Source organism: Oncorhynchus keta, chromosome 16 (genome assembly GCF_023373465.1).
Source record: "Oncorhynchus keta strain PuntledgeMale-10-30-2019 chromosome 16, Oket_V2, whole genome shotgun sequence".
NCBI lineage: Eukaryota > Metazoa > Chordata > Actinopteri > Salmoniformes > Salmonidae > Oncorhynchus > Oncorhynchus keta.
The window spans coordinates 684,541-701,607 of NC_068436.1; the positions used below are offsets into that span (position 1 = coordinate 684,541).

Consider the following 17,067-nt stretch of genomic DNA (forward strand, 5'->3'; position numbering starts at 1 on the left):
GGCAATGCAAATAGTCCGGGTGGCAATTTAATTAATTTCTTCAGCAGTCTTATGCCTTGGGGGTAGAAGCTGTAAAGCAATTTGTGACAACTACCGATGTAAAAAAAAAAAAAAAAAGAAGCTTTATAAAATACATTTGATTGTTTTAATGTGGGATATGCAAATTCTGAAATACAGAGTAATGACATGAAGGCAGAGTTAATGCGCACACACCTGTGGTTCCACTAGTGAAGCAGATGAGTGCCAGGTCCTCTGGTGTTGGGGGCTATAGCAGACCACAAAGAGATTTAAGAGCAAACTAGTAGCTCTTTATTTTAACAGTACAGACAAACAAATAACATAGTAAAGACAGTAATAACCTACTACTTATATTTGTTTCTTTGGGATTCATTAAATCACCACTGTTTGAATGAACCGCAATATGGATTTGAACAGTCCTACTCACCAATGGCTGGTGGTGGTGGGCCTTGCCAACATCCTGAGGGTGACAATGGAACAGTAAAGAAAATATGACAATTCAGTTACATTTTTCCCCACATTGAAACATCAGCTCTAACATAAGAAAACATATCTGGGATAAGCATAACCAAACAAAACTAGAGAAAATATTAAAATGAGGACCCTGCTCGAACAAGCTGGTTCTCTCAATGAGCCTCTGGATAAGAGCCTTGGCTAAACGGGAATACTGTAAACATAGAAGTACATTACATTTTAGAGCTTACCTCTAAATCCTTCAGGCTAAGGATCTCGATGCTGCTCTGCTGCCCGCGGGCCATCAGCTCCTCGTCAAAGGCCTCCATGAGCACGATGGTCTTCAATGTGTGCTCCTTGCCACTCACGCAGTCCAGGATGAGCCGCGCTTTCTCCGCCAAGTCGCAGATCACCGTAGAGACGGCGGCTGAAAACATGGGATGGCACTGGGTTATTTATTGTCAACTTATTTTTTTAATGTTCCGTGACGGTCGAGGTTTAGTCCTGTCTTTTGTCCTGAGAAATGAATTTAGTTACACATTAATTGAGCGTTCTTTGTATAATGCCTACAGCAGTGACATAACCATGACTTGTCATCTAATGACATGTAATCTGCGTAAACTCTTTTACGTTTTCAAGTGCTATTGTGAGATTTCAGTGTATCATAATGCTTCATAAGTTTATATGACAATCTAAAGTAATGTTTGAAATAATAACTTCTATATCATAAACAAATATTTGAGGGCCGCCGTGCATGCTGGTTGATACTAGTTCATTCTACAGCTGGTGAGGAAGCCAAGAGACACATTTGCCAGTGTGGAATGTAGCTACTGTAGCCCCTTCGCACATGTAGATCTGTAATATAGAATATTGTATGTGTGGTACCCATGAGTAAATTTGACAGACTAAGGGGCTTTTCCTGTTCTAGTTATTCTGTTTCTAAGGAAAAGTCTAGGGGTCGATTTTGGATATCAGCCCGCACTTTTGTGACCTTGTTCCAAATGGTGTTTGTGGTTGACTTGTGACATACCTTGGTTGATGATGTATTCAATGGCCTCAAGGCCTAGCGTGTCATACAGTGGTACACACACCAGGGAGTATGTGTAACAGGCCAGCTCTGAAATGGTCCACTGTAGGAGAGGACATGGATAACATCAGTACAGGGGTAAGATTTTATCAAGGTTTGACGCAGAGGTCCGAAATCGTTCTTGCTAAAGCGTATTCTAAAATCAGCAAAAAAAGAAACGTCCTCACTGTCAACTGCATTTATTTTCAGCAAACTTAACATGTCTAAGTATTTGTATGAATATTAAGATTCAACAAACGAACTACACAGACAGTATCTGATGGGCCACCAGTCACATAAGTACTGCAGTGCATCTCCTCCTCATGGACTGCACCAGATTTGCCAGTTCTTGCTGTGAGATGTTACCTCACTCTTCCACCAAGGCACCTGGAAGTTGCCTTCCCTGTAACGCACAGCGTTGATTGCCTGCAATGACAACAAGCTCAGTCCGATGATACTGTGACACACCTCCACAGACCATGACGGACCCTCCACCTCGATCCCGCTCCAGAGTATAGGTCTCTGTGCAAAACTCATTACATGACGATAAACACGACTCGTCAGTGAAGAGCACTTTTTGCCAGTCCGGTCTGGTCCAGCGACGGTGGGTTTGTGCCCATAGGCAACGTTGTTGCTGGCGATGTCTAGTGAGGACCGGCCTTAAAACAGGCCTATATATATATAAAAGGAGATGTGCGCACAAGTAAAAGGAAGAGTGTGCAAGAAAGAGGGAGAGAAAGAATTGTTGCTGCTCATTCCTCTTACCTCTGGCCTGTTCTGGGAAAAGATGCCGATATGCTTGTCTCCAGTCTGGGAGTGCCCCCTGTGGAGGAGAGCCGAGCCAATGCACTCGGCTTTGTCTGCAACCTTCACAAAACAAATAGCAAAAGACGCTCTTACTTTTCCCCATTTGAACAATCATATGACCCATACCGGTTTGAAGGAATTCATTATGAATTACAAAGATAAAAAAGTAAAACATCTATATAAAGATGGGCACTATGCAAAGCTCATTTGTTAATGGCGTATATATCCTATTCAGTTAATTGTTTTTTAAAAACTGACTGAAGAACGAACTAATTAACCAAATTAGCTATAAAATGTCTAAAGTCCGTTGCTCAAAGAGAAGCCAACTGGAACTACCTTTTCCATCTAAAAAAAAATGCCAATATAGCTCACCTCTCGGTATGACAGCCACTCGTAAGGCTGGTTGGGTTTTCTTGATCCTAGACAGGGCCCATCATCTGGAAAGTAAAAAGACAGTGCCCTTGTGACGACAACACTGCAGTTCTCTAAATGCTTACTGATGGAATACCATGGTCCTTATACGATATTCTTCTCACAACTTAATACAAAAGCTGTAGAATTTTGTTCACATTGTTCATTATTACTCCAGTGTTGGCCCGCGGGAACATAAACATTTTGCTGCACCTGCGATAATGTGCAAATCTGTGTACGCGACCAATACAAGTTGATTTTATAATAATAAGTCAGTTAGAACCAGACCAGGGTTAAAATACTATTCAAACTCATTTTTGTCGGTGCTTGATTGAGCTTGCCTGGCACAATGGAACCAATAGAATACAAATCCTTCCATCTGGCGCTCCAGGCGACAAAAGCTAAGGCTAAAAGTATTTGAAAGATAACAAATAGTATTTGAACCTAGGTCTGGTTACAACCATAGGTCGGCAGGATTACACCAATCTTGCAGAGAATAATGCACACATCCCAATAGTGTGCTGCTGAAAATAAAAGCATGATGCAGACAGTTTTAGTAGAACAACTAATGAAAAAAGTTAAGAAACCCTAAATTCCTAGAGGTAGAGTTTCAGACGATGATAACTGTATAATATTGCATGTGGTGATTTCAATTGAATTAGGCACATTACCATCAAATCATTGTGTTGTGGTTTACCTTGCCATGTTTTTGCAATATATACAGACTATTTATCAGCATAACATACATCTCCCTCAACTGTATATTACTCAAATGAACTATCAAAATATTGATTTACTAATAAGGTTGCTTACTATTAAGACTGACTTGTCTGTGGCTGCATGCCTGTTGTCCTTTGAGTCTACGCATGAACTAAATAAAGAAAATATTTTAAAAAAATACACACCACCCCCCAAAAAAAAAGAAAGTGTTGTGTTTTGTTGAAGAGTACTCACTGGACACCCGCAGGCCTCGGAGGAATACTTCGTACATGGTCCGCGCGTCACTGTAGTAGTGTGTCATGTGCTCATCGTCGTTATTCAGAATAGACCGCCTGACGTAACCGTCACCCTGTGAGGAGAGAGACATAGTTAAGTTGGGTCTTAAGAACATTTTGAAATAGAGGTCGACCGATTAATTAGGGCCGATTCCAAGTTCATAACAAATCGGAAATCTGTATTTTTGGACACCGATTTGGCATTTTTTTTTTCTTTATTTAACTAGGCAAGTCAGTTAAAAACACATACTTATTTAAAATGACTGCCTAGGAACGGTGGGTCAACTGCCTTGTTCAGGGGCAGAACGACAGATTTTTACCTTGTCAGCTCAGGGATTCAGTCTTGCAACCTTACGGTTAACTAGTCCAACGCTCTAACCACCTGCCTCTCATTGCACTCCACGAGGAGCCTGCCTGTTACGTGAATGCAGTAAGAAGCCACGGTAAGTTGCTAGCTAGCATTAAAACTTCTTATATCATCAACCATGTGTAGTTAACTAGTGATTATGATTGTTTTTTTTATTACTACTTTATCTAGCGTGTCATGTGTTGCATATAAATCGATGAGGTGCGCATTTGTGAAAAAGGACTGTCGTTGGGTTGCTCCAACGTGTACCTAACCATAAACATCAATGCCTTTCTTAAAATCAATACACAAGTATATATTTTTTTAAACCTGCATATTTAGCTAAAATAAATCCAGATTAGCAGGCAATATGTGGTGGACAGAGTCAGTCTTACATTTACATTTACATTTAAGTCATTTAGCAGACGCTCTTATCCAGAGCAACTTACAAATTGGTGGCATACACCATTTGCAAAAAAAAAAATGACAACCAGTGGAACAGCCACTTGCATCTAAATCTTGTTGGGGGTGAGAAGGATTATATATTTTTAAACCTGCATATTTCCTAAAGAATTCCAGATTGAAGAATATGTGGGGTTTCAGGGTGTCTCCGATGAGGGCTGTTGCTTGCTAGAACAGAATTCTGTACACACAGCAACACACCTAATTCAAATAACCAAATTCTAAATGGAAGATTATGGTTAGGTGATTAGTAGAATAGTAACTGCTTGGCTGGAACAAAGGCATGCATCCACACCAGTCCTTGCAGGGGGAAGATTCATTGCCCATTACTCAATGAGAGCAGTTTTATTCAGTCTTGGTCCTGGGGCCCACAGGATGTGCTGGCTTTTGTTCAACACCGTATGAACACACCTGATTCAATGAATCAAGGGCTGGATCGATTGAAATTAAAAAGTGTTACTGCTAGGCAGGAAGATAATGCTTACTGTGTGTGTGTCCCCCAAAAACCATGGTTATAAAAATAAAAAATATTAGTCTGGAAAAAAAAGGTAGAAAGAAATATTGTTACCAAGATTTTTAATACATATTTCATAATTCCACACTTAACCTCCTCCATTCAAACCAACCATGAACAAATGTCTCATGTCTTAACTAAAATAGAGTGTAAATGGTGTCATGCTCTCTGTGTAACCCTTGTGTTAACATGTTGCAAGTGGCCTCGCTGCTGCACTCAGGAATCGCTTTTATGTAGCTCTAAGAAATAAGCCAAACATCCAAAGGCACTCCCCAGATCCTATTTCAGTCACAATGAGACCATTCAGGCTGACTTGACAGACAGACACAGAAACTTGATCATCGTGGTTGTGTGTCATATTTATAATGGCAGTTCGGTCACACACACACAACCTTTCTTATGGATACGTAAAAAGTATTCTATGGCGCAAAAGATTCAGCACAGATTTCAGGTTATTTACTTGGCTACAGCTGTAGCATGGTTTAGTGCAAAACAATATGTACGTTAGGACCCATGTTAGCATGCTCCAAATAGCATGGGTTCACATTATTAGTCATATGTATGGGAAACCTGTGTTATACATCTAACGAAAGGCTTACTTGCATGTTCCTTCAACTTGTAAACAATAAAAGATAAGAATATGAACAGAAAGTATAATACAGGAAGGCACAATTTAGTCCAATATTTACATGTGTATTGGAGAAGGATGTGCAAGTATATAAATTGAGCAGTATAAATAGAGCCTGGTAGCAGTATTTGAGATCTGTGAGTGTAGCATGAATATAAACTGCATGAATGGAGCACACAAAAACATGAACACCTGCTCTTTCCATGACAGACTGACCAGGTGAACACTATGATCCCTTAATAAATTCACTTCAATCAGTGTAGATGAAGGGGAGGAGACAGGTCAAAGAAGGATTTTTAAGCCTCGAGACAACGGAGACATGGATTGTGCATGTGTGCCATTTAGAGGTTGAACTGCCAGGACAAAATATTTAAGTGCTTTGAACAGGGTATGGTAGGTGCCAGGCATATCGATTTGTGTCAAGAACTACAATGCTGCTGGTTTTTTTCCACACTCAACAGTTTCCCGTGTGTATCAAGAATGGTCCTCCACCCAAAGGACATACAGCCAACTTGAGACAACTGTGGGAAGCATTGGCGTCAACATGGGCCAGCATCCCTGTGGAACGCTTTCCACACCTTGTAGAGTCCCTGCCCCAACTAACTGAGGCTGTTCGGAGGGCAAAAGGGGTGGTGTGTGTGTGTGTGTGCTTGGACATGAGTGAGCGCATGTGTGATATGTTGCGTATAAATCAGAGCAGGTGGTCAGTCCAGTTCAAGTGTTCAGCAGTCCGATGGCTTTTCGAGCTTCTGAGCCTGTTGGGACCAGACCTCATGCTTCGATACTGTCGGGGAGACTAAGGGAGAGAACAGCTTGTGGCTGGGGTTGTGGGAGTCCTTGATGCGAGTGCCTTCCTCATGCACCGTTTTGAGTAGATGTCCTGGATGTGTGGGAGCACGGTCCCGGTGATGTACTGGGCCGTCTTCACCACCCACTGGAGGGCTTTGCACTCGTACAGGAATTGCTCCGTCCACCAGGCCATGGTGCAACCTGTCAGTATGTTAAAATGGTGCAGTGGTAGTATTTGGAGAGGACCCAGGGCGGCATGCCAAATTTCTTCAGCTGCCTTAGGAAGGAGAGACGCTGTTGCGCCCTCTCGCATAGAATGATGGTGTTATTGGTCCATGGAAAGTTCTCGGTGATGTGGACACTGAGGAACTTAAACATATGACTCTACTGCAGTCCCGTTGATGTGGATTGGGGCATGTTTCCTCTTCTGCTTCCTGAAGTCAAGAATCAACTCCTTTGTTTTGCTGACGTTGAGGGAGAGTTTGGTGTAATGACACCACAATGCCAGCTCACCTCCTCCCTATAGGCTTTGTTGATTTGTTGTTGGTTCAGGCCTACAACCATGGTGTCGTCAGCAAAATTGATGGAATTGGTGTCGTGCAAACCCACGCAGTTGTGGGTGAACACTGAGAACTGAGAACACACCCCTGGTGGGCCGCTGCTTCAAGAGTCTGTGTAGGGGATATTGTTGCTGATCCTCACAGCTTGTGGTCTTACCTGCCGGTCAGGAAGTCCAGGATCCAGTTGTAGAGGGTGGTGTCCAGACCCAGGATTCTGAGCTTGGTGGGAACAATAGTGTTGAATGCTGAACTGTAGTCAATGAACAGCATTCTCACACAGGAGTTAATCTTGTCCAGATGTGTTATTGTCATGTAAATAGCGGTGAAAAAGCCATCTTCTGTGGATCTGTTGGAGCGGTAAGCAAATTGGAGTGTGCCTGGCATTCTGGCCTTGATGTGGGCCATGACCAGCCACTCGAAGCACTTAAATGACGGAGGTGAGTGCAATGGGGCGAGAGTCTTGGGCATGTCACCTAGTTATGGTTGCCTCCTTAAAGTTGGTGGGCACTATAGCCTGGGACAGGGACAGGTTGAAAATGTCAGAGAAGACACCCAGCTGGTCAGCACACACTGGCCAGGGAAGCCATCATGACAGGCGACTGAGTATTTATTCATTCATTCGAGAGTTTCTCACGTCAGCCTCGGTGAACAAAAGCATCTGGACATCCGGAGCAGCGAGAGTCTTCCAGGATGGCTCGGTATTTTCTGTCTCAAATTGACCATAGACTGTGTTAAGCTTGTCTGAGAGGGAGGCTTCTATGGGAACCGCACAGATGGATTTGCTTTTGTAGTCTGTAGTCCTTACCACATGCGACAAGAGTTAGCTGTCAAACATGTGTTGTCTTTTTGCAGCCCTAATAGATTTACAGAGCTCTTAACTGCTTGCCTTGTACGAGTCACATGCCACCGAGTCATTGGGGTTCGTTCTGCTGACATTGACCCCTGCAGAACAAGCTCTCAGCATTGTACAGATATTTTAATTCATCCAGGGATTTTGGTTGGGGTAGGATGTCCGGATTGTTATTGTGGGTATAAGCAACACATTTCCTAATGAAGCCTGTGACTTACAATGCATATTCCGCAATGTTGATGGATAAGTCCTGGGTGGATGAATCTTTGAACATACATTATACAGTGCATTGGGAAAGTATTCAGACCCCTTGACTTCACATTCTTACACCTTATTCTAAAAAATAAAATAAATGAATTCCCCCCTAAATCTACACACACCCATGATGACAAAGCAAAAGTGTAAATTTATAACAAATATAAAAACTTGAAATATTACGCAGTACTTTGTTGAAGCACCTTTGGCAGCAACTACAGCCACTAGTCTTCTGGGATATGACACTACAAGCTTGGTACACCTGTATTTGGGAAGTTTCTCCCATTCTTTTCTGCAGAGCCTCAAGCTCTGTCAGGTTGGATGGGGAGCATCGCTGCACAGCTATTTTCAGGTCTCACAGAGATGTTCAAGACCAGGCTCTGGCTGGGCCAATCAAGGGCATTGAGAATAGTCCCAAAGCCACTCCTGCGTTGTCTTGGCTGTGTGCTTAGGGTCGTTGTCTGTTGGAAGGTGAACCTTCACCCCATTCTGAGGTCCTGAGCAGGTTTTCATCAAGGATCTCTGTACTTTGCTCTTTTCAGCTGTCCCTTGATCCCAACTAGTCTCCCAGTCCCTGAAAAACATCCCCACAGCATGATGCTGCCACCACCATGCTTTACCGTAGGAATGGTGCCAGGTTTCCTCCAGACGTGACGCTTAGCATTCAGGCGAAAGAGTTCAATCTTGGTTTCAGCAGAACAGAACATTTTGTTTCTCATGGTCTGAAAGTCTTTAGGTGCCTTTTGGAGAACTCCAAGTGGGCTGTCATGTGCCTTTTATTGAGGAGTGGCTTCCGTCTGGCCACTCTACCATAAAGGCCTGATTGGTGGAGCGCTGCAGATGAACTCTAGTGCTCTGTCCGAGTGACCTCCCTGACCAAGGCCCTTCACCCTCGATTGCTCAGTTTGGCTGGGCGGCCAGCTCTAGGAAGAGTCTTGGTGGTTCCAAACTTCTTCCATTTAAGTATGATGAGGCCACTGTGTTCTTGGGACCTTCAATGCTGCAGACATTTTTTGGTACCCATCCCCAGATCTGTGTCTTGACTCAAACCCTGTCTCGTAGCTCTATGGACAATTCAATTTCATTTCAAAAATCAGTATACTCATTTATTTTTTAATTCTTTAAATGTTTTATTTAGTTAAATATAAAGGTTAAGGAACACAACAATTATTTGTTTTGAGTATTAAGGGTGGGGCAACTGTACAGTGTGTACATCAAACTCCTTCCCTCTCTATCAATACCAACTCCTCAATCATTTCCCTCCAAGAACCCCAAATTTGACCAGATACTTTGGCCCATTTTTCTCTTTTTCTTCTTTGGGCCCCCATTAACCAAATTAGCATAAAATTCTATGCAAAACATATATTTACAAATGTCCACGGGTTTAAGATGGACCAGTCCATCTGGCATTTGTCTTAACTGCCCGATGGCCAATCCGTTTCTGCAACCGTCAACCACAGAGCAAAACAAAAAAACTACTAAAAACTGCTACGTGCTCTGTGTTGGCCACAGCTGCACTCGACAAAACACCAAGCCTGCTTTTCATTGCAGAATGTTGTTTCCTACCCTCCTGCCCCAGTTCACTCCCCCTTTGAGGATCTGAAATGACTAAATAAAGCTAGGGTAAAGCTAGCTAGGCTACCTGGGGTGGCTGAGGTTAGAGAAACTGGTCACCTTCCACTCACAGCGAATGAGTGCGAGTGAAGGGGGGCAGAGAAGAGGCAAGTTGTAGCTGGGTGAAGTGGAGTGAACAAGGACAGAGGGGGTGAGTGAGGAGTGGTGGCTATTTCTCGAATAGAACACAGCCTAGATGGTTGTCATGGTGACAAAGGGGCCCATGCTGACAGGCCCAGTTACATTGTGGTCTCTCTCAGATTCTCCGCTCTGGGTGAAGTTTCCTCAAGGTACAGATCTAGGATCAGCTTCCTCTCACCCAATCCTAACCTTAAACATTTCTAGGGAAAATGCTAAACTGACCCAAGATCAGTGTCTAGAGTGTAATTACACCCTACTCTCTGGTCCTCCTGGGACCCGCTTTGAGAACTGTATATCATTAGGGTTTGTGTATGTGTGTTCAAACCACTGCTACATCTTCTCAAACAAGACAAAGATGGACTTTTTACCTTTTCAAACTTCATAGAAAAACAGGCAGCAGATGCTAGAAGAGAAGACTGCCCCCACGCCAGTATTTACCATTAGTAATGAATGAGTATGAGGATCGGCCTGCATAATGACTTTGTATTGGACGTTGAATAGAGGGCTGGCTGAAAGAATGCAGACACTAGTGTTTTTCATTACACAACTCTATTATTACACATTTTCATTGTCGTGGACACACACACAAGAAGATGAGGACTGTAGGAATGCAGTGCTGGCACAGTAAAGAACTTCTTGTGTTTACGTAGGTCAGAGCAGGAACAGATTTCTCAAGTCTTCCCACTGCCAACACCAGGGTGTGTGCACTTACTCACACACCCATTAATCTCACTTCTTAAGCAAGACAAATACAGGGACTTACTTGGTATCCAATTGAATCGGGGGAGTCCCGTAAAATACTTCAATCTGTACTAGTACACACAGTGACTCACTCAAAAATCTAAATAGTCTTGGACTACATGCTCAGACAAGCACACTTGTTGTCTGGCCTCCTACTCTGTTACTGGGATATAATATTTTGAAAGTAGAAAGAGAAAAATCTGGTCCAACACTTCAAAGTGTTGTTAATAAAATGAACCTGTATATTAACCTGTGCAGACACAAACCAACGGCTACAGTACTAAAAACACATGACACATTGTCCAAAGCACCCATATTAACGGTCTGAACTTTTGAACCGCCTTAAACCAAGTTAACATTACAACACTCTTTAGAAATGTACACAAGAATAACTTACTGTGGACAAGTACAATGCCATACAGTAATGTACCTCCAGGCTCTGATCAGGCCCTACACCCAAACAAGGGCACTGCGTTCATCCACCTCTGGCCTGCTCGCCTCCCTACCACTGAGGAAGTACAGTTCCCGCTCAGCCCAGTCAAAACTGTTCGCTGGTCTGGGCCCCCAATGGTGGAACAAACTCCCTCACGACGCCAGGACAGCGGAGTCAATCACCACCTTCCGGAGACACCTGAAACCCCACCTCTTTAAGGAATACCTAGGATAGGATAAAGTAATCCTTCTCACCCCCCCCCCCTTAAAATATTTAGATGCACTATTGTAAAGTGGCTGTTCCACTGGATGTCATAAGGTGAATGCACCAATTTGTAAGTCGCTCTGGATAAGAGCGTCTGCTAAATGACTTAAATGTAAAATGAAGACTGATGCATCTATAGACAGTTGTCTTTTGTCACGGGTAGCCTTTTTTTGATGACAAATCCAGCCATTATTTCCTCATCACTTCCTCCTATGCTGTTAGGCAAGTTGTCTCAGAAACAAAGGAAACCTATGCTCTTTGGACTTATCTGGAATTTTTTTTTAAAAAGGGGCACACTGGGATTTGAACATAAAGAAATAGAAGTAATGAAAACGTTCCCTTACCGCCATGGCCACTGACTGCATGTTGAGGTCGCAGGGTGGCTTGAGGGCCTTGGGCCGCGTGGCGTACCAGTAGGTGGTGAGGGCGGCAAGGGCGCCCACACCCATCAGCATGTTGGTGGGCAGGCTGTGCATGTACTGGCGCACATCCTCCAACTCTGGGATCCGCAGCTGTCTCAGGAGCTCCTGGGCCTGCATCTTCTCTGTTGTAGAGAGAGAGAGAGAGGGAGAGAAAGAGAGAACAAACATTTAGTGTAACACATCTGTAGTATTCTCCCCTAGCACCTAACTACCTCCTCAATATGTAAAGACATGAAAGAACTGCATTAGGGGAAAGCAATAATCGCCAGAGGAGGCCTCGTGCCCGGTTCCATTCGCCTACCCTGCACACTGAGGACTGAGCACATTTGGGGTGACATGTTTTACTTCAAGGTGCTTTGGTTGAGGGTGGAGCTACATTTATTACCAACATTGTTTGTATCCATCTTATCCCCTTGGTTCTAGAAACATAGTAGATACTACTGAAATTGGTTGGTCCCATTACTCTCAAATGGCTTCCTTTCCTTTGTCTGCACTCACCTATAATAAGTAGATTGCTTAAAAATCGACAGTAATAGTAGGCTTCCTTGATCACATACAATCTTAGACCAGTGCAGCTGACGGAAATGAGGAAATTACTTCAGAACATTGACAGAGCTACACACTACTCATGAAAACCGTAAACAAGATGGGAGAGAAAGGGTTTAGCGCAACACCTCACCAAACTGAAACCAAGGGAGGAAAATAGTTCCTTTTTAATTTTACCCCTTTTTCATGGTAGCCAATCGGTAGTTACAATCTTGTCCCGTTGCTGAAACTCCCGTACGGACTCGGGAGAGGCGAAGGTCGAGAGCAGTGGGTCCTCCGGAATAAAACCCAGCCAAGCCGCACTGCTTCTTGACACAATGCCCACTTAATCCGGAAACACATTGGTGACAATGTAGTTGCTAGTGGGCAACGGGACAAGAACTTCCCTGCCGGCCAAACCCTCCCCTAACTCGGATGACGCTGGGCCAAATTGTGCGCCACTTTGGTCTTGGCCATAGTGGACTTTGGAGTGTGACTGTTTGAGGTTGTGGACAGGTGTCTTTTATACTGATAACAAGTTCAAACTGGTGCCATTAATACAGGTAACGAGTGGAGGACAGAGGAGCCTCTTAAAGAAGTTTACAGGTCTGTGAGAGCCAGAAATCTTGCTTGTTTGTAGGTGACCAAATACTTATTTTCCACCATATTTGCAAATACATTCATTAAAAATCCTACAATGTGATTTTCTGGATTGCTCTCATTTTGTCTATCATAGTTGAAGAGTACCTATGATGAACATTACAGGCCTCATCTTTTTAAGTGGGAGAACTTGCACAATTGGTGGCTGACTAAATACTTTTTTGCCCCACTGTATATTCTATTGTTTTCCCCATCACATACACTTGACGTGCAAACATAATGAATGCCTTAGGAGGGCAAACTGACACTCAAAACATTCCACAAACCAATCTTGAAAACAGGTTTCCATCATGATATCAGGACACCTGCACATGGCACCTCTCATTTTCTGTGGGGAAGTAAGACGGTGACATTTCCTGTTTGGAGTGCTTTGATAGTGAGCTCACTGGAATCCCCTCTTCCCTGCACACAAGGCCAGAGCCCTGTATAAACACTTCCTTGAAGTCAGCATTAAATCTCATGATCCAGCACGGTTTAATTGATCCAAGCAAAGGAGGTGGATTGATAGTCCACGGTGTAAGGCAACATGTGATAACTGTGGGGGTACTTTCTACAGCAGGGATTGTCAACAATAATCAGCAGCGGGCCGATTGTTTCTTGAGCGGCTGGTCGAGGTGCTGGAGCTTAAAAATAAAATAATTTGTAGACTGCAAATTGACCACAAGAAGCCCAAACAGATCATATATTTCACTAAGACATTTTTTATTTTACCTTTATTTAACTAGGCAAGTCAGTTAAGAACAAATTCTTATTTTCAATGACGGCCTAGGAAGTGGGTTAACTGCCTGTTCAGGGGCAGAACGACATATTTGTACCTTGTCAGCTCGGGGTTTTGAACTTGAAACCTTCCGGTTGCTAGTCCAACACACTAGGCTACCCTGCCACCCCATTTCAAACATCTACAACGCATGAGAATACTTGGGAACATATTTCCTAAATAAAAAATTTAAAAAAATTGATTTCCTGGTGTTAAGTCATATGTCCAACAATGAAAATACAAAGAAATATACTTTTTTGAATAGTATTACCGTAAGGAAGAAAGAGGCATCTTATAGTACAAGGCCCTGAGGCTCTTGTCACTCACTCTCCACATGGAGACCAGTGTGACCGTCATATGTCACAGTCTGAAGGAAAGTCACCTCACAACATGTTCAATGTCAACTGCTCTTACATTTACATTACATTTAACTGCTCTTCTGTCAATACAATGACATTCAGCCATACTGAAAGTTTTATTAGTGGTCTATTTTATTATTTTACCAGTAAGTTGACTGAGAACAAATTCTCATTTACAGCAACGACCTGGGGAATAGTTAAAGGGGAGAGGGATGAATGAGCCAATTGTAAGCTGTGGATGATTAGGTGGCCATGATGGTATGAAGGCCAGATTGGAAATTTAGCCAGGACACCGGGGTTAACACCCCTACTCTTACGACAAGTGTCATGGGAACTTTAGTGACCACAGAGAGTCAGGACATCCGTTTAACATCCCATCTGAAAGACAGCACCCTACACAGGGCAATGTCCCCAATCACTGCTCTGGGGAATTGGGATCTGAAGTAGTAGCAATTGCTCACAGAGGGAACTGAGCTACAGTAGACCTCTTAGTTGTGAAAACTATGAACAGGGCGACGCTCACTTTCAAAACAGCAGGCGCATGAGGCGCTGGCCCTCTTCTGAGCCACTCATTGGAGCTCCACTCAAGGAGGCAGTCCTTGAAAACCGTGTGCCGGTCTGGGTTAGGACCACGAATAGGGCTGTGACGGTCATGGACGTTTTGAAGTGACCATCGTTGTAAAAAATATATTTATTAAATACATTGTCCTCTCCTTCAATCTTAACTGCATGTGCTACTGCTTCAGGGGTGGGGTATTGTCTAAGCAACCAAAGACTCAAATCAGACTGTTCTGTGTTTACTTACTAGCAGCCACCCGCACCTCTCTGATTCAGAGGAGTTGGGTTAAATGCAGAAGGAACATTTCAGTTGAATGCATTTAGTTGTACAACTGACTAGGTATCCCCTTTCCTAAACTGACAGCTTGGGGATAGCTAGCCTAACTTGCTGAGATATCAGCGAAGATATCAAATACTAATTTAATGTATTTAAACTTCTGACCCATAGGGAATGTGACGAAAGAAATAAAAATCACTATTATTCTGACATTCTTAAAATAAAAGTGGTGATCCTAACTGACCTAACCCAGGGAATTTTTACTAGGATTAAATGTCAGGAATGGTGAAAAACTGAGTTGAAATGTAGTTGGCTAAGGTCTAAGTAAACTTCGACTAATATAAATTCTAAAATGAATGTATTACAACATTTTCATGATGTCTTAATCCATTATCGTCGGTTACACGATTATAGAATTACCGTGCCAGCCCCAACCACAAAAGCCCGAATAGATCCCCATCATAGTGATTGAAGATTTAGTCCAGGATGCTAATGGCAGAGCCATCACATCTGAGACATGTTAATGAAGAAGAATCTAATCTCATGTAAACAGGCCCCGGGGTAGACCATTCACAGGAATAGCTGGTAGCATGATGCACACACACTGCCAGGGAAATTAGAGATTATATCAAAGAAGACGTAGAGGGTAAATGTTTCTGTTTTTCCTGAACAACCTCTAGATATGGAAAACTGCTTAGGTCAAACAAAATGGTGGAATTATTAAGACTAGGGTAACTACCACAGCCGAATGCTCGCTATACTTAAAACCATTGTCATTTCCCTCTCAGCCCCACTCTTATCTTTGGGCAGGTTGGTATGGAAACACTCTCCTAAGTGTGTGGTATGTGCATACAAGCGTCTGTATGCATGTATACCACACACATAAGGCGCATATGTGCGCGCCTCAGTCAGCTGGCGGGGGGGGGGGGAGAAGGGACATGCCACAGGCATCACATGGCTTGGCTGGGACTCGTTTCCAGGCTAAAGGTAACCCTCCGCTGCTTCTCCCCCTCCAGCCAGCCCCTCCATAATTGGCCTGGGAGGATGATGGGCCAATGGCAGCACTCGCCCACCAGTCACCCCACTCAGCCAGAAAACTGAAGACATTGGAAAAAACTGAGGGGGGGGGGGGTTCACAATCCAGCTGGTCTGTTTGACCGCAGAACGCACAGAATACAGCGAGTGGTATGGTAAGAAAGTGGTATGTGGTTCAGTCATTTCAGGGCAAGTCAAGTGCATGAGTCAGACGATCTAGGTTTATACAGAAACATTCTTGCAGATCCCCGGGATATGGCGTGTAGATACTTTTACTTAGGAAAACTAACAGAGTGGTTAACCTGAGCCATGTTCAAAATATAAAATTGTAAAATTCAGGTTGTTAAATGGTAGGTTACTTGTTGGTGCCTTGCACAAGTTTTGAATACGCTGCAACAAAGTATTCACATACAGGATAACTGTAGGGGATTGACAAGAGAAGGATCAACTATACTGAACAAAAATATAAAAACGCAACATGTGTTAGTCCCATGTTTCATGAGCTGAATTAAAAGATCACAGAACTGTTCAATGCACAAAGCTTTTATTTTTCTCAAATTTTGCACACAAATTTACATCACTATTACTGAGCATCCTTTGCCAAGATAATCCATCCATCTCGCAGGTGCGGCATTTCAAGATGCTGATTAAACAGCATAATCATTACACAGCACCTTGTGCTGGGGACAATAAGATTAAGTTGTCACAACACAATGCCACAGATGTCTCAAATTGAGGGAATGTGCAGTTGGCATGCTGACTGCAGGAATGTCCACCAGAGCAGTTGCCAGAGAATTTAATGTTCATTTCTCTACCATAAGCCACCTCCGTAATTGTTTTACCCCCTTTTTCGTCATAGCCAATTGGTAGTTAGTTTTGGCCATATGGGAGTTGCAGCGATGGGACTCGGGAAAGGTGAAGGTCGAGAGTTGTGTGTTCTCTGAAACACAACCCCGCCAAGCTGCACTGTTTCTTGACTCTTAACCCGGAAGCCAGCCGCACCAATGTGTCGGAGGAAATTCTGTACACCTTGCAACCGTGTCAGCGTGCATGCGCCGAGCCTCCTACAGGAGTCGCTAGAGCGTGATGTGACAAGGACATCCCGGCCAGCCAAACCGTCCCTAACC

The 17,067-nt window shown here is 43.4% G+C and overlaps 1 protein-coding gene across 3 annotated transcripts in view; it reads right to left on the bottom strand.

Annotated features, from left to right (window-relative positions):
* The window catches only part of acsl1a (acyl-CoA synthetase long chain family member 1a), a 54,587-nt gene that overhangs the window by 18,466 nt on the left and 19,054 nt on the right, over positions 1 to 17,067 (bottom strand). For all 3 annotated transcript variants that reach the window (XM_035789028.2, XM_035789029.2, XM_052464373.1), the window contains exons 2-9: positions 11,692 to 11,891; positions 3,710 to 3,824; positions 2,717 to 2,781; positions 2,303 to 2,404; positions 1,502 to 1,601; positions 723 to 898; positions 446 to 478; positions 214 to 265 (exon numbers count right to left, since the gene is read on the bottom strand). In XM_035789028.2, the coding sequence (XP_035644921.1) occupies positions 214 to 265; positions 446 to 478; positions 723 to 898; positions 1,502 to 1,601; positions 2,303 to 2,404; positions 2,717 to 2,781; positions 3,710 to 3,824; positions 11,692 to 11,886 (838 nt within the window). In that variant the 5' untranslated portion in view covers positions 11,887 to 11,891. The remainder of the gene's footprint in view (positions 1 to 213; positions 266 to 445; positions 479 to 722; positions 899 to 1,501; positions 1,602 to 2,302; positions 2,405 to 2,716; positions 2,782 to 3,709; positions 3,825 to 11,691; positions 11,892 to 17,067) is intronic.